Genomic DNA, 26,103 nt, shown 5'->3' on the forward strand with positions numbered 1-26,103 from the left:
CTTCCCGGTGTGACGGGGCAGACTGGGGCCCGGTGCACCAGGAAAGCCTCCTTGCCTGACCCGTAGCGAGTCCAGCCAGAGGCTATCCTGTGCAGAGGGTTCCTCCATATGTGATAGCCTGGCTGCTTTTTTCTCTTTATTTAAATTTTTAAAAATATTGGTTGGAGGGAGCCTTCATATTGAAACACTCTCTGTTACTTACCCTTTCTTGCAGGCTGCAGTTGCTCTGAAGCTGAAACGCCTCTGTGTGGTTTCAGCTTTGAAAGCCTGCTTGCTGCCCTTAATTGGTCAGGGATCCTGTCTCCGTGCTAATTAAGAGTCTGCCTGCATGAAATTCCAAGGTTAGTAATTAGAATAGAACTGTAGAATCCCTACAGTGCAGAAAGAGGCCATTCAGCCCATTGAGTCTGCACCGACCCTCTGAAAGAACACTCTACCTCGGCCCACTCCGCCGCCCTATCCCCATAACCACATCCTTGGACGCAAAGGGCAATTTAGCATGGCCGATCCACCGAACCTACGCATCTTTGGACTGAGAAAACCGGAGCAGCCGGAGGAAACCCACGCAGACACAGGGAGAAAGTGCAAACGCCACACAGACAGTCACCCAAGGCTGGAATTGAACCCGTGTCTCTGGCGCAGTGACGCAGAAGTGCTAACCACAGTGCCACCATACCGCCCATTAATTGTTCTCCATTAAGGGAGAGTTTTGGGACACAGTCGCAACTCCTGTTTTCCACTCCCGAGACAAAATTTAGCCCAATATGGCGGAGGATTCCAAGGCTAATTGTGAACACAGCAGTAATTTTCAGGTCAAATATACTTGGTGATGTTTCAGTTACTGTTGGGTTCACTTCTGGAGCCATTGCTATTTTTGATACAGATCAGGTGTTGAGGAAGGGACAGTAAGATTGAGACCAAAGTGGGCAAGGTACTGGATAATTAACAGTTCAATTGCAGGGGGAGCTGGACAAATTAACAAATTGGGCCAAATGTGAGAACGGTCAGTTAATGTAAAAAATACGCAATCGTCAAAGCAGCAAACGGAAATAAATGTAAGCGGGAGTATAACACAGGAATACCGCAGGAGGAGGAGCTGGAGCTTTCGTCAAAAGCAGCCATAAACCTTCAATACATTGTGTAGCAATGATGAAAAGGGAAAAGAAGATCCTGGGATGCATAGCGTGAAGACTCGGGCACAGATCCCCAGAACTGTTAATAAGAACATAAGAACTAGGAGCAGGAGTAGGCCATCTGGCCTCTCGAGCCTGCTCCGCCACTCAATTAGATCATGGCTGATCTTTTGTGGACTCAGCTCCACTTTCCGGCCCGAACACCATAACCCTTAATCCCTTTATTCTTCAAAAAACTATCTATCTTTACCTTAAAAACATGTAATGAAGGAGCCTCAACTGCTTCACTGGGCAAGGAATTCCATAGATTCACAACTCTTTGGGTGAAGAAGTTCCTCCTAAACTCAGTCCTAAATCTACTTCCCCTTATTTTGAGGCTATGCCCCCTAGTTCTGCTGTCACCCGCCAGTGGAAACAACCTGCCTGCATCTATCCTATCTATTCCCTTCATAATTTTAAATGTTTCTATAAGATCCCCCCTCATCCTTCTAAATTCCAACGAGTACAGTCCCAGTCTACTCAAACTCTCCTCATAATCCAACCCCTTCAGCTCTGGGATTAACCTAGTGAATCTCCTCTGCACACCCTCCAGCGCCAGTACGTCCTTTCTCAAGTAAGGAGACCAAAACTGAACACAATACTCCAGGTGTGGCCGCACTAACACCTTATACAATTGCAACATAACCTCCCTAGTCTTAAACTCCATCCCTCTAGCAATGAAGGACAAAATTCCATTTGCCTTCTTAATCACCTGTTGCACTTGTAAACCAACCTTCTGTGACTCATGCACTAGCACACCACATGAGCTTGTACAAAGCACAATCTCCCAACCTTGAGCATTCTGTAATGTATTGAGTACCATGCTACACAGCAGTTACTAGCTTTGGCAGGACTGTACATACAGGTAACGCATGTAGCCACCGAAGTTGGCCATTCCCTCAATACAAAATGGAGGAACGCAAAGCTTGCAGGTTAAAATGGACAAAGTTTGCAGCACAAGCAGGCTGCACCAAGCCTATGTGTATTCTGTCTGCTAAGAGAGCAAACAGCACCGAAACGAACATTCCGCATACTAATGAGGCAATCTCCGGGACAGTTAACATGGTAATGGAACGATCCCAGGGACAATGGACACAAATAGGGAAGTGATTGCAACAGTGTATGGGAAACCAGACACCCCGGCACCAGCGGGGTTCGAAAACAAAGCACCTGAAGGCCCGCCCAGTAGCCGAGAGATAGCCTCAGTATTGGGGGGATTCAAACAAATCGATTGGGAAGAGACCCAATCGATTCCGAGCAGGTGAAGGGTCCGCCCAAAAGGGCGCGAAGCCCTAGGACCTATAAAAGACAGGTCCCAAACTTAGTTCGTTCTTCTTGACCAGCCCTCCTCTCTTGACCAGCCCTCTTGACCAGCCTTTTACCGAAGAAGACCTTAACAGAGAGAGAGGAGAGGTTTGGGACAGCAGCCGCCAGCAAGTAAGTGTCTCACAACGATGGCTACCAGAGATAGACACTCCTGACCCCTTTTTAACCCATACCAACCTGAAGTTTGCGGACCAGTGCAGAGCAAGAGGCCTTGTCCCCTGATCCGGCAGTTCCCTTTGAGATAAGTATTGGTTTATTTAGTGGTAGGAGTAGTTTAATCATCTTAGCGTGTGCATGGGTAGTATTATAATTGTATTATAATAAACTCATTTGTTTGAACTTACTAATTGGTGTATGGTTTTATTGCTTTGAACTTGACCTTGAAACTTGTGGCGGTACCTTAACGATACCTGGCGACTCCAGAGCTAAGTAACGAAACAGAGCCAAATTGAGTGTTAAGCACACTCACCCAGAACGAGCAACACACATTTGATAAAAGGTCTCAGGCATCTGACTGGTGAGGAAAGTTGCTTTTAGATACTTACATTGGTAAAAAGGTATGCGAGAAGTGGCCTTGTTAAACTATTTAGGACTTCCAAAGGAATAAATAAACTGGACCCCATAATAATCAGTAGAGAACGTGGACAACAAAATGTGAATACTTTTAAAAACCTTCCTGCAGAAGGTGACAAACACGTGACATAGCTTCTTTGAGGAAGCAGTGGAAATAGAAAAAGAAAACATTTAGGAAGTGTGTCAAGCTACCTGCGGGTCAAAAAACCGTGTGATGTTTCAGGACAGGTTGATGAATGGAGATGGTTGTGTCTCATACAGTCAGTGTAAGTCCTGTATCCATTGGAATTAGAACATCTACGTGAGTTACGGGTTAGTTTAAATATGTCCTGTAATGCTTCAAAGCGAGTATTGATTTCCAACAACTTGCTTGATTTCCTTAAGAGTCCCGAAGTAGTTAGAAGGCAACTGGCAAAGAAACTAAACAGATAAGTAAAACCAAAATAAAAAATATATACAAAAATAATCAACAAAATAATGAAGAAAAGAAATAGTTGTCCCAAGCAAAGAAATACAAGATGATATTGAGTAGAGAAAGAAGCAAGAAACGGTCATAAAATGTGTTCCAAGAATGTTTTCGAAACATTCTTCAGACCTTCAAGGAGCAGAATGTTATGCTGGTGGTCCTTGCTGAAATGGCAGGAGCATTGGAAGGTCAGGAATCAGATGGAATGTCCAACAGGCTTTGCCAGGCTCTTTAACTGAACCACAACATTAGTATCCTGGATTCTTCGAACGATTAGAGAGGGCAGTCAGGATGCCCAACATTCTCCTGCACAGGCTCCTCAGGAGAACACTCCTTGAACTTCACTCATTCCTTGCATTCCAGGCACCTCATCTAATTTGCACCCTCCCACACACATGCCTCAACAGTCACCCTCCATAAATGTTGAGCAAGATTCTCTTGTCCGCCAACGCCGGAATCGATAAAGGTGATTGGGCGGAGAATCGATCGTGAAGCCAAAATTGCGGCGTCAATACGGTCAACTCCACATGTACAGCAAACGGCGTCTGCATATCATTAGCGGGCCTGACCCGGTATTCTCCGGGGCCTCCACGATGCTCCCCCTCCACCAGGAGGAATTACTGACGGCATATTTCACTTGTGGTTTTAAAAATTGGGAAACAGGAGCCATGGCTGATGAGGGAGAGAGAGGAGGTAGGACGGGATGGGGCAAAGTGGGTGACCAGGGGATGGGGCGGTGTGTAGGGGCGACTGCGCACGGGACTGGGGCGTTCAGGCACTGAACACCCTCTGTGGCCCGTAGTTGTGCAAAGTGACACTGGCCGTATGAGTGCCCCAGCCCACCATCCCAGCCCCCACCCTCCACACCCCAAACCACCACCCACGCACAACACACCACTCCCTCACAACCGGACGCCACCCGCCGGCGTGACAGTACGTGACCCACCCAAGGGCAACGGCCACAGTAGCCCCTGAAGGAGGGGGGCCACGGAGCGTACGGCTGGTGTGGGTAGGGCCAGTCAACATTCACCCTGGCAACAGGGACGGGCGCACAATATACCAAATTCAATGTGGACTGAGCCCACCAGGATGCCGGACCAGCAGGGTTCGCCGTCATTGCCTCGCTGCCCCTGGTCCAGGGGTGATCAATGGGATACATGTCTCCCTATGAGCACGAGCCCAAGACCGGTTGATCTTCACAAACTGTATGGGGTTCTACTCAATGAACGTGCAGTGCAGCTGGTGTGTGACCATGAGATGCGCATTATGCACGTCTGTGCCCGATATCCGGGTCGGGTGCATGATACCTTCATCCTGGCATACTCAGCGGTTCCTGACCTCTGAGGTGCACCCCTACTGAGGGGTTGGCTTCTGGGTGACAGGGGTTATCCGCTACGGTTGTGGCTGATGATGCCTATCTGGTGGCCACAGACCGACGCGGAGACCCGCTACACGACGCCTATGCCACGACCCGGGGCGTGATCGAACTGTGCATCGGCATCCTGAAGAGGTTCAGATGCCTTGACCGCTCTGGAGTCTCCAGTACAGTTCTAGGAGAGTCTCCCATGTTGTGGTGGCCGACTGTATTCTCCACAACTTTACGTAGCAGAGGGACAATGTGCTGGAGGAGGAGGCTGAATGGCAGTCCTCATCCGACGAGGAGGATGCAGGGAGTGCGAGGATGGGGCCTGGCAGGAGGTCGCACAACGTGTGTGCTTGGGCCGGCGTGCACAGGATGCTCTAATCGCATCCGTGTTCACCAACTAAGGGACCTGCTGAGCGACATGGACATCCCATTTCACCCCCACATTTCACCCCCCCCCCCCCCCCCCCCCCCGACCACCATCTCCCATGAACACCCTCCCAGCACCACATAACGTCCCCTCCATGATTCTTACCTGCCTCACGATGGGGTGCGGGCCCTGGGTTGGCAGTAACAGCGGGTCTGATCAGGGGGATGGAGGGTGATGACAACCCGTTCTGTGATGAGGCCTGGTGCTCTGCACCGCTTGACAACGTCTGACTCCTGCCCACAGTAGCACTTTCTACCGTCCATCTGGGTGATCCCTGAATGCGAGCTGGCTGTTCCATCACATGGTCCTACTGGACCCTTGGGATGGTAGGGGTGGGGAGGGGGGTTGAAGTGAGGCCCAGGGGAGAATGGGGTGGAGAGGGATTGGGGTGGGGCACCTGAGCGGTGAGCACTGACTGAACTGGGGAACCCTAAACAACTGCCCATCTCCCCACAGTGCCCCCTCTGCAGCCAGAACAGCCCAGCCCATCTCTGACGTGGCCTGCCCTCTGACCGTTGCCCCCTTGGGAGTTCCTACCTCCACCTGATGTACCGCAGCACGTATGTGGTGCATACCAGATAGTGCCCCAGGAGCCTTTTCACTAATGTGCCCAATCGAGGTGAGTGTCTCTGGGATGGTGGAGGGTGTTGGAGACAGCTGTGTTGGGAAGTCAATGTTGCCCCCAGACTGGTGCTCCATGATGTCTCGGGCTCCGGTTCGATGGCTCACATCGCTGTCTGTGTCCTCTTCCTTGCTGGTATCCATTTGGGTTTGGGGGCGGGGGACACCAGAAGACCCCACCTCACCACCAGGTGATCCTGCAAGACACAAGACATGGCATGATTGGATCGCAGGTTGAGGTGGTTGGTGGTGGTGGATGGGGGTGCCATTGAGGCGGGGGGGGGGGGGGGGGGGCGTGATGGCTGGTGGTGGTGGAAAGGGGCTGTGGGGGGGTTTGGTGGTGGGGGTGGTGACACCCGTGCCATGGGAAACCGCAACTCACTTGCTCGCCCGTTGCCAATATTCACCTCCACGATGTCCTCTCTCCGTGCCCACTAACCAGGTCCAGTACCCGCTGCTCCACTGCAGTGAGGGGCTGCAGGTCCATTATGTAGATTCATACCTCTCTGTCTCTCCTTGTAGGAGAAGGGAGCAGAGAACTTGACAGTGAGGCAGAGACCTCGAGGAGAGGATGGCTTTCCATTGACAAACACCTTAACGACAACTGGCAATGCGTGTTCACCTCGTCCACTGTGAAGGAGGTCTTGTTTTTGGGAACCTTTAGAGGTCTCCGGACACATTGGTACTCAGACATGTGGCAGCTGACTCTCTTCCCGTAGAGCATAAGTTAGGGGATCTTGCCTCCTTTGAGCTGGATCTCTATCCTGTGGAGTGGCGAGTGCCTGAGATGAAGGCAGTTGGTGCTGGTGGTGGTCTTCCTGCTGATACCAACACTGCTGGTCTTGGCATTGCTTTTCCTCTTGTCCATTATTGGAGGTGCAAGTTTGATTTGCAGAAGCTGCTGCCAGGCCATGGTGAAGTCTGACAGCAGAGAAATGCAGCACAAGGTGAGTGAGGTGCTGGACAGATGAAGTGACTTCCAACACGTTGGTGATTATCTATCAAGCAGTGGCAGCATACTCTGAGAAGGAGTTATCTGACTACCAGCCTCTAACTTGGCCATGGCAGGAGCTCCTCAGTTTCACCGATCAAAGACCTTCCAGCCTGTCAGTTTCACTGAAGACTCTGGTGAGTTGCTGATAGCTTGGGAAGCTCGGTTGTTAAAGCCAGATTCCTTGATAGAAGTATTACTTATTGACTTAGAATATTTAAAATCCTTACTTGACAGCTGCACAGAGATTCCCCACCTTGGTGAAATCTGGAAGCGGATGTCAGGATTCCGATCTGGCCCCGCATTTAGGGATTTTACCTCCTCGTGCGTCCCAAAGCCACCTCCCCTCGCCTGTAAATCTCCACTTTATTTGTCATATATATATACTGTATTTAAAAAATGGTAATTCCTTTTCAAAATTATCTTGTGGAATTGGAGAAACATGCTACACAATGTTTGGTGCAGAATAATTCCACAGTCCTGAAAGTTCAAAGGTTGTAAGGTGCTATCTAGTTTGTGGATAGTTAACTTTAATTCCAGGCGACAGCTGTAGCTTGTGCATTTCAGCCCCTGCAGTGTTCTTCACACTGCGCTCAAATTTTAGTAGTTTTTTGTGGGGGGGAAATGGAGCTGAGTGTATTAAATCCTGTGGTTACACAGGCATTTTTATTTGCATATTTCTTGAACTGAACTTCTTTAAAAAAACATTTTATTTATTTTTCTGAGTAATGGATAGGTCAGATTTTATTAACTTTGTAAAAGTTTTATTATGCGAGAGCAAGGCAAAAAAAGGCCAACATACCATGTTTAAAGTGCATTGAATGAATACTTGGCTGTGTTTTTCACTTCTCGTTCTGAATTATGTGTGTATAGCACGGCTAGTTTTTTTGGACTGGAGTATACAATCATAAATTTAAAATGTTGGAGAAGCAACCTTAATTTCTCTGTCTGATCTGTTTGCTTAATACGTGGCTACCTTTGAAGTAAGGAAAATTCCAGTGATGGGTAAAGGGTAAATGCAGTAGACACTGAAGCAGACATTTAAGCTTATCTGGAGATCTTCATTTCCAATTGGTGGGGGGGGGGGGGGGGGAATAACCTGCAAATGTGGCAAACAAAATATGTTAAAAGTCAACATTTGAAAGCAAAGATTTTCAATGTTCAATTCTTCGATAGTTAGGCAATAAAGAGTTAAATCAGAATTTTTTTAAAATTTAGAGTACCCAATTCATTGTTTCCAATTAAGGGGCAAGTTAGCGTGGCCAATCCACCTGGCCTGCACATCTTTGTGTTGTGGAGGCGAAACCCACGCAAACACTGGGTGAATGTGCAAGCTCCACACAGACGGTGACCAAGGGTCAGGATCGAACTTTGGACCTTGACAACGTGAGGCAGCAGTGCTAACCACTCCACCACTGTGCTGCCCCTAGAAATGTTAGATACCTTTCTCTTTGTGAATGCTGATCGACTGAATGTGCATGTGACAGATTGCCTCAGTTAGTAGCACCTGTATAGTAGATTGTGACTTCCAATACTGTACTTTACCCTGCTCATACAGTGAAATCACATTGGATAGAAAAAGGTGATAAGGAAGAATTGAGTAGATAGATTAGATCTTGCTAACGGTTAGATTCATGCAAGAGTTTTTTTCGCAGTCTGGCAGTTCAATGCAGTCCTTAGAGAGTATTCTGCTGTCTTCTGTGCAATCTCCAAATAAAATATTCAGCTGAAGCTCTATCTGTTCAACTGGATTTAACCCCTACAGCATCACACAAAGAATGGCTAGATGTTCTTGCAATGTCCTGGCCAACATTTCTCCTCAAACAGGAATGCAAAAAAATTGATTAATTGGCTAAACATCTAATTTGCTGGTTTGTGAGATCTTAAAGGAGTGACACTCACGGTTGATTACCGCTCCGGTTCTATCTACTTACACTGGCGTTTTTTTCTTTTTATTCAGTCAAGGGATGTGGTAGTCACCACTGTTGTATTGTATGTACTGCATACGAGTGTATTACGGTAAGGCCCCTGTACTACAGGTACGGGGGTAGATCCCCAGTAGGCGGAGTATAAATGTGTGGGCTCTCCGAGCTGCAGCCATTTCGGCAGCAGCTGCGGGGGGCTCCACATCTCTGCTTAATAAAGCTTTGATTACTCTCTACTCTCGTCTCGTCGTAATTGATAGTGCATCAATTTGTTATGCAGAGATTTTAAAACGATGGATCTCCTCATCAAGCCTGATCACCTGCAGCTGCACCCTCAAGCAGACAATGGCAAGTCGGCCTTGCACATTGGCTAGCTTGCTTTGAAGCATACATTGGATCTGCGACAGACCCACCCCAGAGACACAGAAGCTCCAGATTCTTTACACGCGACTGAGCTCCGATATTTTTCCCCTCATCCAGGACGCACCGACCTACACAGAGGCCATGCCACTACTGAAGGAGAACTACACTCAGCAGACCAACAAAATCTATGCCAGGCACCTCCTGTCCACACGGCATCAACTCCCCGATGAGACTGTGGAGGATTTCTGGCATGCTCTGCACATCCTGGTGAGAGACTGCAATTGCCAGGCTGTTTCGGTCACTGAACATTCTGACCTGCTACTAAGAGATGCGTTCGTTACAGGCATAGGGTCGGCCTATATCCGCCAGCGCCTCTTAGAAGGGGCTACCCTCGACCTCGTGGCAAGAAACTAGCCCTCTCGCTCACAGTCGCCTCCCGCAATATACAGGCGTAGGCCCCCGACCACACGGCCCACCCTTTCTGCACATTGTGGACCCCGCCAGTGAACACCCCACCGTGGACCCCATCAGCGACCTCCCCCAGCCAACCCCAGGCCTGCGCCACGCGGCAGCCAACCAATCCCAGGGGACCCAGGTGCTACTTCTGCGGACAGACAAAACACCCCCGGCAGAGCTGCCCGGCACGGAGCGCACTCTGCAAGGCCTGCGGGAAGAAAGGACATTTCGCTGCTATGTGCCAGGCTCGCTCGGTCGCCGCTATTGTTCCGGAACCCCCCTGTGCGACCCGTGGGCGCCGCCATCTTGCTCCCCTCACACCACTTGCGACCCGTGGGCACCGCCATCTTGCTCTCTCCACAAGACGTGCGGCTCGTTGGTGCCACCATCTTATTCACCATCTTGCTCCCCTCACAATATGTGCCCTCACAACACAGCCCTTGGGTGCTCCCATCTTGCTTGCCTCAGGACACGTACAGCCCGTGGGCACCGCCATCTTCCCCGCCGCAGGATCCCTGCTTGTCGGGCACCTCATTGGGCTGCTCATCGCCTGCAACTGCCGCCAACCAGCCGCGACTGTCCTCCATCACAATCGACCAGTCCCAACTGCACAACCTCGCGACCGCATCAACGACAGTGAAGGTTGACGGGCACAAGATATCCTGCTTTTTGGACTCCGGGAGCACAGAGAGCTTCATCCACCCCGATACAGTAAGGCGCTGCTCCCTCACGGTACGCCCCATCAACCAGAGAATCTCCCTGGCCTCCGGTTCCCACTCCGTGGCGCTCCGGGGGTATTGCACTGCCATCCTCACTATCCAGGGCGTAGAGTTCAGCGCCTTCCGCGTCTAATTCCTCCCCAACCTCTGCGCTGCCTTGCTGCTCGGCCTGGACTTCCAAAGCAACCTCCAGAGCCTAACTCTGAAATTTGGCGGGCCCCTACCAACCCTTACTGTATGCGGACTCACGACCCTTAAGGTCGACCCACCTTCTCTGTTTGCGAACCTCACCTCGGATTGCAAACCCGTCGCCACCAGGAGCAGACGGTACAGCGCCCAGGACAGGACCTGCATCAGGTCTGAGGTCCAGCGGCTGCTGCGGGAAGGTATAATCAAGGCCGGCAACAGCCCTGGAGAGCCCAAGTGGTAGTGGTGAAAACTAGGGAGAAAAACCAGATGGTCATTGACTACAGTCAGACCATCGATAGGTACACGCAGCTCGACACGTATCCCCTCCCACGCATATCTGATATGGTCAATCAGATTGCACAGTTCCGGGTCTTATCGACAGTGAACCTGAAATCTGCCTACCACCAGCTCCCCATTCGCAAGGCAATCCACCAGTACACTGCGTTTGAAGCGGACGGCCGCCTTTACTACTTCCTTAGGGTTCCCTTCGGTGTCACTAACGGGGTCTCGGTCTTCCAATGGGCGATGGACCGAATGGTTGACCAGTACGGATTGCAGGCCACTTTCCTGCACCTGGATGATGTCACCATCTGCGGCCACGACCAGCAGGACCACGACGCTAACCTTTCCAAATTCCTCCACACGGCCAAACTCCTCAACCTAACCTACAACAGGAGAAGTGCGTGTTCAACATGAACCAATTAGCCATCCTCGGCTATGTGGTTCCGAACAGAGTTCTGGGGCCCGACCCCGATAGCATGCGTCCCCTTATGGAACTCCCCCTTCCCCACTGTCCCAACGCCCTCAAACGATGCCTGGGGTTCTTCTCATACTACGCTCAGTGGGTCACTAACTATGCGGACAAGGCCCGCCCACTCATCCACTCCACTGTTATCCCACTGATAGCCGAGGCTCACCAGGCCTTCAACCGTATCAAGGCCGACATCTCCAAGGCCGCGATGCATGCGGTCGACGAGACGCTCCCTTTCCAAGTCGAGAGCGATGCATCAGACGTCGCTCTGGCCCCACCCTCAACCAGGCAGGCAGACCCGTGGCATTCTTTTCCCACACCTTCCATGCCTCCGAAATTCAGCACTCCTCTGTCGAAAAGGAGGACCAAGCTATCGTTGAAGCTGTGCGGCATTGGAGGCATTAGATTCACTCTCCTCACTGACCAACGGTCGGTTGCCTTCGTATTTAACAACAGATAGAACATAGAACAGTACAGCACAGAACAGGCCCTTCGGCCCTCGATGTTGTGCCGAGCAATGATCACCCTACTCAAACCCACGTATCCACCCTATACCCGTAACCCAACAACCCCCCCTTAACCTTACTTTTTAGGATACTACGGGCAATTTAGCATGGCCAATCCACCTAACCCGCACATCTTTGGACTGTGGGAGGAAACCGGAGCACCCGGAGGAAACCCACGCACACACGGGGAGGACGTGCAGACTCCGCACAGACAGTGACCCAGCCGGGAATCGAACCTGGGACCCTGGAGCTGTGAAGCATTTATGCTAACCACCATGCTACCGTGCTGCCCCCAAACACACAGTGGGGTAAGATCAAAAATTATAAGATCTTGAGGTGGAGGATCGTGCTCTCCACCTACAATTACGAGATTTTGTATCGCCCTGGTAAGCTCAACGAGCCCCCCGATGCTCTATCCCGAGGTACATGTGCCAGCGCACAAGTGGACTGACTCTGAACCCTGCATGACGATCTCTATCGCCCAGGGGTCACCCGCTTCTATCATTTCATAAAGGCCCGCAAACTGCCATACTCCATCGAGGAAGTCAGGGCTATCACCAGAAACTGCCAGGTCTGCGCAGAGTGTAAACTGCACTTCCACCGGCCAAACCGTGCGCGCCTGGTGAAGGCTTCCCACCCCTTTGAACGCCTCAGCGTGGATTTCAAAGGGCCCCTCCCCTCCACCGACCGCAACACGTACTTTCTGAATGTGGTCGACGAATATTCCAGATTGCCACCATCATCAAAGCCCTTAACACCATCTTTGCTCTGTTCGGTTTCCCCACCTACGTCCACAGCGAACGGGGATCCTCATTCATGAGCGATGAGCTGCGCCAGTACCTGCTCAACAGGGGCATTGCCTTGAGCAGGACGACCAGCTACACCCCCGGGGAAACGGGCAGGTGGAGCGGGAGAATGGGACAGTCTGGAGGCCATCCAGCTGACCCTACGGTCCAGAAATCTCCCACTGACAGGAGGTCCTCCCTGACGCCCTTCACTCCATTCAGTCGCTCCTGTGCACTGCGACTGACGAACTCCCCACGAACGTCTTTTGGCCTTCTCCAGAAAGTCCACCTCCGGGGTTTCACTCCCAACATGGCTGGCAGCTCCAGTACCCGTTCTCCTCCGCAAGCACGTGTGGCTCCACAAAGCGAGAGGGTACAGCTACTCCACGCGAACCCACAGTACGCCTACGTAGCGTATCCCGACGGCTGCCAAGACACAGTCTCCCTCCGGGACCTGGCGCCAGCTGGGTCCCCCCCCCCCCCCCCCCCCCCCCTCCGGCCCCGGCGCCACCCTCCCTCCCCCCAGCGCACCCCGCACCACAGCCCCCGCTCCAGGATGATCTGTCCTCCCCTTGGTCCCACCCGGGGATGAAGATGAGGTTGACACACTCCGGCAGTCACCGACGACCGATCCGACGCCTGAATTACCACCAGAACTGCGGCGCTCACACCGACGGATCAAGGCGCCCGATCATCTAAAAAGTTTTAAACAATCTGTACGTAAATAGTTTTCCACCATCCCCGCTGGACTCTTTTTTTTAACAGGGGATGAATGTGGTAGTCACCACTGTTGTATTATATATACTGCATATATGAGGGTATTACGGTAAGGCCCCTGTACTACAGGTACGGGGTAGATCCCTGCCTGCTGGCTCCCCCCCAGTAGGCGGAGTATAAATGTGTGTCCTCTCTGAGCTGCAGCCATTTCGGCAGCAGCTGCGGGAGGCTCCACATCTCTGCGTAGTAAAGCCTCGATTACTCTCTACTCTCGTCTCGTCGTAATTGATAGTGCATCAAGGGCTGTGGGCTTAACTGACAGGCCAGCATTTATTGTCCATCCCGAAATGGCCTTGAGAAAATGGTGGTTGATCTGCCTTCTTGAAACAACGCAATCCATGTGGTGTAGGTAAACTCACAGTGCTGTTAGGGAGCGCTTTCCCGGTTTTTGACCCAGTGACAGTGAAAGAGCGGCAATTTATTTCCAATTAAGGATGGTGGGTGGCTTGGAGGGGAATTTCCAGGTGGTGGTGTTCCCAAGTATCTGAGCCCTTGTCTTTCTGGATGAGAGTGGCCGTGGGTTTGGGAGGTGCTGTTTGATAAGCCTTGCTGAATACAGCTGAAACTTACTCATCCAACCTTCCACTCCGGGCCAGGTGAGAATAGTGCCCCCATATTACAGCACTAGCTGGTAAGTTTAAAGGTCACAGCCACTTTGACAGGGAGAAGGTAAATGTGCAAGCTAAGTGGGTAGGGCGGAGGGAGGGTGATCAGTGGAGTGGGCTTGGGTGGTCATTTGGGGGGTGATGATTGGCCGGGCGGGGGCGTCAGATGGTCAATGTAACTGGGGAGGCGGGAAGGGGTTAGTTGAGAGGTGAAGTGGGTAGTTGAGGGGATCCAGTGGAAGTACGGGAGTGGGGGTTTAGCACTATAGATATAAATTACCAAAATGTAAATGTCATCATTGTCACAGAGGACCATTGGCTGCTCTCTCTTTTTGAGAAAGAACTGGCTGGTTGTGACTTATTCTGAGGTTAAGCACACCTCAGGTGAGGAGGAAGTTGAGAGGATGGGGCCTTCAATAACAACCCCAGCCGGTCCGCGAATTGAACCTGCACTGTTGGCATCGCTCCACATCAACAGCCAGCCGTCCAGCCAAAATTAGTTTAATAAAGACACGGGGAGTCCACGCCGAGCAAAATAAAGAACTTAAATGTATTCACAGTAACAATATATACAACACCTGGTCGATCCCTACCAGGTTCCTCTCTTGGTCGGTGCCTTAATGGTCGACCTTTTATACAATGATTAACGAAGTTCCCCCGCCCCTCAGCGGGGGAGCTCGCACTCCACGAGGGCCACGGTGAAGATAATCATTCCCACCTGTAAGTCACTTGCGGGTTATTACAGTTATCTCAGTTGGTTGGACAGCTGGTTTGTGATTTGGAATGACACCAATAGCATTGGTTCAATCCCCATACTGGTTGCGGTTGACCATGCTAAATTTCCCCTCTGTATCCAAAGATTAGGTAGGTTACGGGGATAGGGTGGGGGATTGGTATGAGATAGGACTTTTTTCAGAGGGTCGGTGCAGGCTCTATGGGCCAAATTGCCTCCTGCACTGTAGGAATTCTATGGACTCTATGATAACCTAGATATTCAACTCTTTACAGCTTCTTAGCCTTAAATAATTCTTCCTTTTTTAGGAACTGACCTGGTGCTAGTTATTGGAGCAAATGACACAGTTAACTCAGCAGCTCAAGAAGATCCAAATTCAGTCATCGCTGGAATGCCTGTGCTGGAAGTCTGGAAATCTAAACAAGTGAGTAAAGAAGGCAAGAAATCAATGAAAAGGATCTTGTCTCATTGATGTGCTAGAATTGAAATAGAAGTGCCATTGTACAATCTGTGTCACTGCCAAGGCTCCTGGTTAATGAGCAAATGGGCAAGGTTTGCAGGGAAGCCACACTTCAGGCAGGAGTTGGTGCCTTCACGTGTGATGGGAAAGGAGAAATTTGCACAGGTGGAGAAGTTTGAGGAGCTGCTGACAGCAATGATGAAACTGTCTTGCAGAGTTTGAAGGGAAGCAAATGTATATGTGTAACAGCAGAATTCACTGAATAAAGCCAATGACTTGGACTTTGGACTGGGTATCAAAAATCTGCCTTTACATTTGACACTCAATTGCCTGTTCCGGAAACCAATTTATGCAATATTGTCATACAAAAGATGTAACCATCTTGCAACCCTCGCCAGATAAATAAAATGTTGTCATAATTTGATGTGCCTAACACTGGCGTGATTGTCAACACAGTTTTCAAACGTTGGGCTGCAGTTTGGCAGTTCTCCATCCAGTTAAATTTCTTGTTCTTCTTCAGAAGTTCTGTTCGTGGTGCTACCACACTGCTAAAGTTTGGCACAAACTTACGGTAAAATCCATTCAGTCCCAGAAATCTTAAAATCTCCTTTCTTGTTGTAGGTTCTGGAAAATCCCAAATGGCCTGTATTTTCGCATCTCATGGAACCATTTGATCATGTTCCATGATATGTCCTAAATATGAAATTTGAGCTTTAGCGAACTTGTTTTTAGCCAAATTCGTGACTAGATTAGCTTTTCTGAAGCATTCAAAAGTTCTTTTAGGTGTTGTAGGTGTTTTCCCAAACTTTGACTTAAACACCACTAAATCGTTAATTTACACTGTACAGTGACTCAGTCTCTGAATAACTTTATTCCTTGTCTCTGAAAAGTTGCAGGTTCGTTCTTCATCCCAAACAGCATAACTTTAAATTGATAAAGTCATTTGAAATGAAATAAAAAATGAAGTTGCTACGAATGCCGAGGTTTCCTTTGCCCTCTCGGACAAAGGTACCTTTAGTACCTTTAGCAAGTTTATTTTTGTAATGAATTTAGACTGTCTTTTTTAATGCAATCTTCCAACTGTGTTCAACCAGAATTTCCATGCTGGACATTGTATGTTGGTGTGAATACCTAGACTTGAATACCTCAGATTTCTTTGAGGAAATTGCATCTTTTTTTGCATTGTTTTTTCAATCTTAGAGTGTCAAAATCAACAGTACTCTTGAGTGAAGCAAGATTAGAGGACAGGAAGAACCAGCATGTAAAATTGGACAGATCACCTGGTATCGACCAAGGCAATGGAAATCACAAAGCCCAGATGACCCTGCAAAGTCCTCCTCAATAACACCTAGAGATTTGTGCTAAAATTGGGAGAGTTGTCCTACAGACTAGTCAAGAAATAGCCTGACATAGTGATATTCATCAAATCACACCTTCCAGCCAGTGTCCCTGACTCCCCTATCAGCATCCCTGCATATGTGCTGTCATATTGGCAGGGCAGCCCAGAGGAGACAGGACAGTGCGATACATGCATGAAGGAGTTGCCCTGGAAGTCTTCAACATTGACCTGGATACCAAGGAATCCGATGGTATCAGACATCAAACATGGGTAAAGAAACCTCCCGCTGATTACCAGCTGTGAATGGTGATGGACATTTAATCAAATAACTCGAGGAGGGAGCTCCAAAATGTCCCCATCCTCAATGATGGGGAAGCACCAGCACCTCAGTACAAACAGTAACGGCTAAAGCATTATAAACATCTTCATCCAGAAGTCCTGAATGGATGAACTATCCCAGCCCCTTCCTGAGGTTCTCCACATTAGATGCTGCTTTGCGGTTTATTACAGAATCACAAAATTGTTACAGCGCAAAAGGAGACTCTCCGGCTCATTGTGTGTGCATCAGCTTGTCGAAGGAGCAGTTTACTGAGTGCCACTCCCCTGTTTTGTACCCATACCACTGCACATTCTTCCTTTCCAGATACAGCCTAATCCCCTCTTGAATGCCTCTGTTGAAGCTGCCTCCACCACATTCTTAGACAGCGCATTCCTTAACTATTGCCTGTCTGAAAAGGTTGTTCCTCACATCACTTTGATTCATTTAACAATTGCTTTAAATCTGTGCCCTCATTCTCAATCCTTTCCTGAGCATTCGACTCTCCCTATGTGGCATCAAGAGCCAGCTGAAAGCACTGGATACAGCAAAGGTTGTGGGCCCTCACAACACCCCAACTGTAGTATTGAAGACTTGTGCTCCAGAACTAGCCACTGCTCTGGCCAAGTTATTCTAGTGCAACTACAATGCCATTATAGAACATAGAACAGTACAGCACAGAACAGGCCCTTCGGCCCTCAATGTTGTGCCGAGCCATGATCACCCTACTCAAACCCACGTATTCACCCTATACCCGTAACCCAACAACCCCCCCTTAACCTTACTTTTATTAGGACACTACGGGCAATTTAGCATGGCCAATCCACCTAACCCGCACATTATGAACCAAACAACGTGTTGTCACGTTACGAGGTTAAGTTAGAAGGAGAGATTACACAAATTCAACCTGTTTTCATGAGAATTTAGAAGATTAAGGGGTGATCTTATCAAAGATATTAGCAGGGAAATACAGGGTAGATGAAGATAAACTATTTCCACTGGCTGGAGATTCTAAAACTAGAGGACCTTGGGCGGGATTTCCTGTGCAACCTGCCGCTTGTTTTTCAACGGAGGAAGGGGCCCGCCTGCGGGATTTTCTGATCCCACTGTTGTCAACGCGATTTCCCATTAACTGCATCCGTTGTCGCTGGGAAATCCGTACACCGTCGATGGGACAGAATATCCCGCTGGTGTGAACAGCCGGTAAATCCCACCCATAGTCTTCAATCAAAGAGTGGTAGGGGTTTAGAACTCTCTCCCACATACAGAAGTTGAAGCTAGATCAGTTCACTTTAAATCTGGGATAGATGTTTGTTAAGCAATGATATTAAGGGATATGGGTCAAAGGCAGGTATATGGAGTTAGACCACAGATCAGCCATGATCTCATTTAATGGCAAAACAGGCTCGAGGTGCTGAATGACCTACCCCTGTCCCTGTCTTCTTAATGGGGGAAAATTGCCCAGAAATGGCTGACCACACCTAATAGCCTGCAGCCTAGAATCTTAAAGGAAGTGGCTGCAGAGAAAGTGGATGTATTGTTTGTCATCTACCAAAATTCCTGAGATTCTGGGAGGGTGCTCGCGGATTGGAATACTGCAAAGACTGCACCACTATTCAAGAAGGAGAGACAGAAGGCAAGAAACTGAAGGCCAAATTAGTCGAATGTCTGTCATTGGGAAAATGCTAAAACCTATTATTAAGGAGGTTGGAATAAGACATTACGAAAATCAGAGTACGATCAGGCCAAGTCAACATGGTTTCCTGAAAGGGAAATCGTGTTTGAAAACTTAGTTGGAGTTCTTTGAGGATGTACAGGCAGGGTTGATAAAGGAGAACCAGTAAACATAGTGGGCACAATTTAACCCAAACAAAGTCGCATTTTTGGTTTTGTCAGAGCCTGCAGCACCCCGCTATTAAATGGGACTCTGTTTTTTTTGGGGGGGGGGGGGGGGGGGGGGTGGTCCTCTGTGGGGAATGCCCGGAGGATGGTATTGGGGGTGATATATTAATATGGACAAAGGATGGTATTGGGGGTGATATATTAATATGGACAGAGGATGGTATTGGGGGTGATATATTAATATGGACAGAGGATGGTATTGGGGGTGGTGATATATTAATATGGACAGAGGATGGTATTGGGGGTGGTGATATATTAATATGGACAGAGGATGGTATTGGGGGTGATATATTAATATGGACAGAGGATGGTATTGGGGGGGATATATTAATATGGACAGAGGATGGTATTGGGGGTGGTGATATATTAATATGGACAGAGGATGGTATTGGGGGAGATATATTAATATGGACAGGGGATGGTATTGGGGGTGATATATTAATATGGACAGAGGATGGTATTGGGGGTGATATATTAATATGGACAGAGGATGGTATTGGGGGTGGTGATATATTAATATGGACAGAGGATGGTATTGGGGGGGATATATTAATATGGACAGGGGATGGTATTGGGGGTGATATATTAATATGGACAGAGGATGGTATTGGGGGTGATATATTAATATGGACAGAGGATAGTATTGGGGGGATATATTAATATGGACAGGGAATGGTATTGGGGGTGATATATTAACATGGACAGAGGATGGTATTGGGGAGGATATATTAATATGGACAGAGGATGGTATTGGGGGGGATATATTAATATGGACAGGGGATGGTATTGGGGGGGATATATTAACATGGACAGGGGATGGTATTGGGGGGGATATATTAATATGGACAGAGGATGGTATTGGGGGTGATATATTGATATGGACAGAGGATGTTGTTGGGGGGGATATATTAATATGGACAGAGGATGGTATTGGGGGTGATATATTAATATGGACAGAGGATGGTATTGGGGGTGATATATTAATATGGACAGAGGATGGTATTGGGGGTGATATATTAATATGGACAGAGGATGGTATTGGGGGTGATATATTAATATGGACAGAGGAAACAGGAAACAGCGAGTCAGTATGAATGGTCTTTTTCAGGTAGACAAACTGTAACTAGTGCAGTGCCTCCGGGATCAGTGTTGGGCCTCAACTATTTACAATCTATAATAATAACTTGGATGAAGGGACAGATTGTATTGTTGACAAATTTTCTGTCAATATGACAGTCAATAGGTACGATAACAACTGTGAGGAGGATAAAAAGTGTCTGCAAAGGGATATGGCTAGGTTAAGTGATTGGGCAAAATCTGGCAGATGGAGTATAACGTCGGAAAGCGTGAGGTTGTTCATCAATTAGAAACAGTAATGAGGAAAGAAAATGGAACATTGGCTGACAAATGAGGGAGGTCTTGCCTCAGGTTTAGAGGGCATTGATGTGATCGCACCTGGAGTACTGTGTACAGATTTGATCTACTTACTGAAGGACAGATATACTTGCATTTGAAGTAGTTCAGAGAAGATTCAGTAGGTTGATTCCTGTAAAGAAAGGGTTGTGCTATGAGGAAAGGTTGAGCAAGTCAAGCCAGACCAAATGAAGTTTATAAGTATGGGAGGTTATCTGATTGAAACATAAAAGATTCTGAGGAGGCTTGACAGGGCAGATACTGGGAGGATGTTAGCTCTCATGGGAAAATATAGAACTAGGGGGCTCAATGTAAAAATAAGGAGTCTCCCATTTAAGAAAGAGATGAGGAGACATTTCCTCTCTTAGGGGGTCGTTTGTCATTGGAATCTCTTCCATAACAAGCAGTGGAAGCTGGATCTTTGAATATATTCAAGGCTGAGTAAGAATTATAATCTACAAAGGAGTTGAGGATTATGGGAAACAGTCAGGAAAGTGGAGTTAAGGCCACAGTCAGATCAGCCATGATGTTATTGAATGGTGGAGGAGATTTGATGGGTTGAACAGCCTACTCTTGCACTATTTCCGATGATATTATGTCCACAGAAAGCAGAATAAATCTAATCCGGCCAATTATCCCCCCCTGAATCTACTCAATCATCAACAAACTGATGGAAGATGTAATTGGCAGTGCGCTTACTCAGCAATACTCTGCTCACCGGTGCTCAGTTTGGTTTCTGCCAGGGCCACTGGGCTCCTATCTCAGTACAGTCTTTGTCCAAGCACCGTCAAAAGAGCTGAATTCCAGAAGTGGGCACGAGTGATCTTTGCCTATGTGTGGTATCAAGGAGCCCATCAGAAGTAAAATCAATATCAATTAGGGAAAATCTCCATACTTCCACAAAGAAAGATGATTGTGATTGTTGGATGCCAAACATTTCAGTCTCTTGATACTGCTGCAGGAGTTCCTCAGGGTGTCCCAAGGATCAAACGTCTGCTGCTTCATTAGTAACCTTCCCTCCAACATGTCAGAAGCGGGCATTTTGCTAATGATGTGACAGTGTTTCGTTCCAAATGTGACTCCATGGGTAATGAAGCCATCTGTGTCCACATGCAGCAAGAGTTGGACAGCATTCAGGCTGGTAAGTGGCAAATAACATTAATTTCCCACAATGTCGGGCAATGGCCATCTTTAACAAGAGGAAATCTAATCATCTCACCTTGTCATTCGGTGGCATTTTCATTGCTAATCCCCCAATATCACCATCCTATAGATTGTCATTGACCAGAAACTGAACTGAACTGGACTAGCTATATAAATATTGTAGCTACAAGAGCAGGCCAGAGGCTAGGAATTCTGCAGCAAGTAGGACACCGCCTGTCTCCCCAAAGCCTGTCAACTATGGGCAACACGGTAGCATAGTGGCTAGCACAATTGTTTCACAGCTCCAGGGTCCCAGGTTCGATTCCCGGCTTGGGTCACTGTCTCTGCAGAGTCTGCACGTTCTCCCCATGTCTGCGTGGGCTTCCTCCAGGTGCTCCAGTTTCCTCTCACAGTCCAAAGATGTGCAGGTTAGGCAGATTGGCCAAGCAAAATTGCCCTTAATGTCCAAAATTGTCCTTAGTGTTGGGTGGGGTTACTGGGTTATGGGGATAGGGTGGAGGTGTGGGCTTGGGCTGTGTGCTCCCCATACCACAATCTATTAAAAGTTGTGGGTCAGGTGAACTCCATGATACACTTTGGGGTTCTCTGAACCCTTGCCCATAACAGTGGGAAGACCCATCCTTGTCCCTCAGATGTCCTTCAACTGGAAGGCGTGGAGTGTTCATCACCACTAAAACCACTAGCAGCAAGAATGAATTCGGGATCTTTCCAAATAGTGCAGAATAACATATTTATAAGTATCAAAACTGTGTAGAATGATTACACACCCATGCAGCTGGCTCTCATTCAAATTCTTAATTTTTCTCACTCGACTATTTTGACTGGATGTGTTCCTGACCTCCACAGCAGAGGTGGAGGTACCAACTTCCCAAATTGAGTGAGGGGCCTGAGCTCAGGCTTCCCATCTCCTATTTTCTCTCTGTCCCTCCTGTTGTAGCTGTCTCCTGCTGCTTAACAACATATAGATGGACTATGAGCAGGTTTTATTGAAGAGAAGTGGTAGGCTGCTAATTCTGTGACTAATAATTACAATCTGATTCCCCAAAACTGGACCACTATGTACAAGGCACAAGTCAGGTGCGTGATGTAATACTCTTGCATTGTAATACGTTGCGTTGTCATTGTAATACAATGCGTTGCGTTGTCATTGTAATACAATGCGTTGCTTTGTAATACACTTGCATTGATGAGTGCAACTCCAAAAACATTCAAGAAGCTCAACAAAATCCTGGACAAAGCAATCTGCTTGATTGACATCCAATCCACTGCCTGCAACATTCACTCCTGCCGCCACTGATGCAGAATAGCAGCAATGTGTACCATGTACAAGATGCATTGCAGCAAGTCACCAAGGCCCCACCACAGGATTTAATCCCAGCGTGGATAATTCCAGCCATAGATGGGACAAAGGTAGCTGAAGACTATGGATTGGGAAGATGTTAGGTGGATGGTGGTGTGGGGAGTGGCGATGAACCGAAGGCCAGATTTGAAGGCTATGAACAAGACTACCCAAGGCACAAAAAGGTTGGAAGGGTGAGGTGAGAAGAGGCATGGAGGGATTTGTAGGTTACAGCAAAGATTTTAAATTCAATGAACTGAAGGACTGGTAACCAGCGTTGAATGACAAATAGAAAAGCGAGGGCTGGGTGTGGGACAGCGCGTTGGCAATACACTTTGAACACATTGCGCTTCCGTAGGTTGGGCAACCAATGTGTATTTATTTGAAAGCATCTGGTTTAGAGGTCACAAATGCATGATTAAGAGCTTCAATCACAGTGATGGTGAGGCAGAAGAAAAGGCATCCAATGGGGGAAGTATGCAGTTCTGCTAATAGCCAGGAATTGGGATTTGAATTTCAACTCCACGTTGAACAGTCTTGCAGAGCCTGTAATTCAACCCAAATGATACAGCAGGGAGAGGAATAGAGTTGATAACAAGGGAGTGGAAATGTTGGCCAGGGATTTTAATGTGGCTGTTACATTAAAGTTGATGAGTGACCTGATTTATTTCACACTTACTGTGGTCCAAATGAAATGTGTTATCAACACATGTATGAATACACATGTATTCTAAAGGGAAAAATTGTACCGCATACTCCCTCGACCCCCTCTCATCTAATCCCCACCAGCCCAAAAAATAGTGTGGCTGATGTGTTTATGCAAATATTAGACTTGATCTTGGAGAAAATCAAAGTACACAAGTGTTTTAAAAATAGTTGACAGATGTTTGGCTGATGATTTTTAAAAAATGATTAATTTTAATAACCCCAGGATTGAACTCACATTGTGGTGTGAGGCTCTAGTTACATCATCGACCACCACCCACTGTCCACAAAATCAATTTGGAAGAACCTAAAAGGAGATTAGAAGATAAACCATTTTAAATTAGCGTTGCTACAATATTTTGGAAAACCTTTGTCGAGGTCATTTGTAGAACTCTGGACAAATGACAAAATCAGTTTTGTCTCCATAGCAGTACCTTATTTGAAAGGAGTGACAGACAAACGATACATTATGTAATGTTTGTAAGAATTATTTGATCCAAACATGTGGTTAACATTAGCAAGTGCACATTACTTAGCTTGTGAACAAAGGAGTAGGCCATTCAGCCCATCGAGCCTGCACCACCATTCAATGCGATCATGGCTGATTTTCCATTTCAATACCTTATTACCACATTATTCCCAGACCTCTTTAGGCCATTGGTATTTAGAAGTCTGTCAATCTCTGCTCTAAACACACTCAATGACTGGCCTTCTGCAGCCGTCTAGGGTAGAGAATACCAAAGATTAACAACCCCCAGTAAAATAATTTCTTCTCATCTCAGTCCTAAGTGGCTTCTCCCTTGTTTTGAAATCCTGTCCCCTGGTTCTAGACTCCTCAACCACGGGAAACATCATGCCTGCATCGACCCTGTCTACCCATTTAAGAATTTTGTAGCTTTCAATGGGATCATTCTTCGAAACCCTACAGAATACAGACCCGGTTTGCCCAATCCTTCCTTATAAGACAGTCCTGCCATCCCCAGAACAAGTCAGGTGAATTTTTGTTGCACTCCCTCTATGTCAATAATATCCTTTCTGAGGTAAGGGGACCAAAACAGCACACAGTACTCCAGCTGCGGTTTAACTAATCTTCTATACAAGTGAGGCAAGACGTCACTATTCCTGTACACAATCCCTCTTGCGATAAAGGATCACATATTATTAGCTTTCCTAATAGCTTGCTGCACCTGCATGCTAGCTTTCAGTGCCTTCTCGACAAGGACAGCAGGTTAGTTGGATTGGCCATGCTAAATTGCCCTTAGTGTCCAAAATTGCCCTGAGTGTTGGGTGACGTTACTGGGTTATGGGGATAGGGTGGAGGTGTGGGCTTGGGTAGGGTGCTCTTTCCTAGAGCCGGTGCAGACTCGATGGGCCGAATGGCCTCCTTCTGCAATGTAAATTCTATGACACCAAGGCCTATTGTACATCTACACTTTCTAATTTCTCACCATTTAAGAAATACTCTGCACATCTGTTCCTCCTGTCATTTTCCACATTATATTCTATCTGCCATGCTCTTGCCCACTCACTAAGTCTGCCCACGGTGGCCTGGCCCACGATTGGGGCATACCGATCTGCGGGCGGGCTTGTTCCATGGGCGATTCTTTCCTCCGCGCCGGGCTCCGCCATATTGTCCGGGGGCTGGCGCGGAGAAGAGAACCCCTGCGCATGCACGGAAATACGCCGGCTGGTCCGCGCATGCGCAAGATCACGCCGACCGTTCCACGCATGCGCAAACGCGCGCCAGCCCTTCGCCGCCGGCTGGAGCGGCGCCAACCCCTCTGGCATCCACCTAGCCCCCTAGAAAGGTGAGAATTCCTCACTTTGGGGGGCTTTTGATACCGGATTCGTCGGTGCCGGTTTTCCCGCCAGTGTGGGGACATAGCCCCATTTTCATAGAATCCCGTCCACTATGTCCACAAACTCCTCTTTATCGATTCTGTTAGTACCATCCTCAAAAAGCTTCAATAGATTTATCAAACATGATTTCCCATTCATAAACATGTGCTAACTATGCTCAGTCAGATCATGAATATCCAAGTGTCCATTTACCACATCCTTTGGAATAAATTATAGCATTTTGCTTACTATTGATGCACAACTATTTTCTCTCTCCCTCCCTTCCTTAATAATGGAGTGACATTTGCTACCTTCCAACTAGCAGGAACAGTTCCAGAATCAATAGAATTTTAGAAGATGATCTCCAATGCATACACTATGTCCTAGGCTACCACTTTCAAACATCAGATTCAGGGGACTTATCAAACTTTAGTCCCATTTGTTTCTCAAATATTCCACATTCTCCCTAGTCCCTTGGATCTCTAATACTAGAAACATAGAAAATAGGTGAAGGATGAGACCATTCAGCCCTTCAGGACTGCTCCCTCATTCATTCTGATCATGCTTGATCATCCAACTCATAACCTGTTCCAGCTACACCCATATCCTTTAATCCCTTTAGCCCCAAGAGTTAGATCTAATTATTTATTTCTCAGCCATTTCACTGTTCTCCATTGAAAATTCTCCTGACTCTGCCTGTAATGGACCCACATTTGTCTTTGCCAAACATTTTATTTTTCTGTACCTATAGAAACTTCTACAGTCCATTTTTTATGTTTTTGCCTTCTGCTCAGTTCCTTGGTCTTCTTTTGCTGTATATAGACCTTTTTGTGATCATGTACAATCCTTACTGTACTTTGTTGTCCATGTGTCCA

The 26,103-nt window shown here is 47.8% G+C and overlaps 1 protein-coding gene across 7 annotated transcripts in view; it reads left to right on the top strand.

Annotated features, from left to right (window-relative positions):
• The window catches only part of LOC119962774 (NAD(P) transhydrogenase, mitochondrial-like), a 226,657-nt gene that overhangs the window by 190,359 nt on the left and 10,195 nt on the right, over positions 1–26,103 (top strand). For all 7 annotated transcript variants that reach the window (XM_038790844.1, XM_038790843.1, XM_038790842.1 and 4 more), the window contains one exon: positions 15,060–15,175. In XM_038790844.1, the coding sequence (XP_038646772.1) occupies positions 15,060–15,175 (116 nt within the window). The remainder of the gene's footprint in view (positions 1–15,059; positions 15,176–26,103) is intronic.

Source organism: Scyliorhinus canicula, chromosome 3 (genome assembly GCF_902713615.1).
Source record: "Scyliorhinus canicula chromosome 3, sScyCan1.1, whole genome shotgun sequence".
Taxonomy (NCBI): Eukaryota; Metazoa; Chordata; class Chondrichthyes; order Carcharhiniformes; family Scyliorhinidae; genus Scyliorhinus; species Scyliorhinus canicula.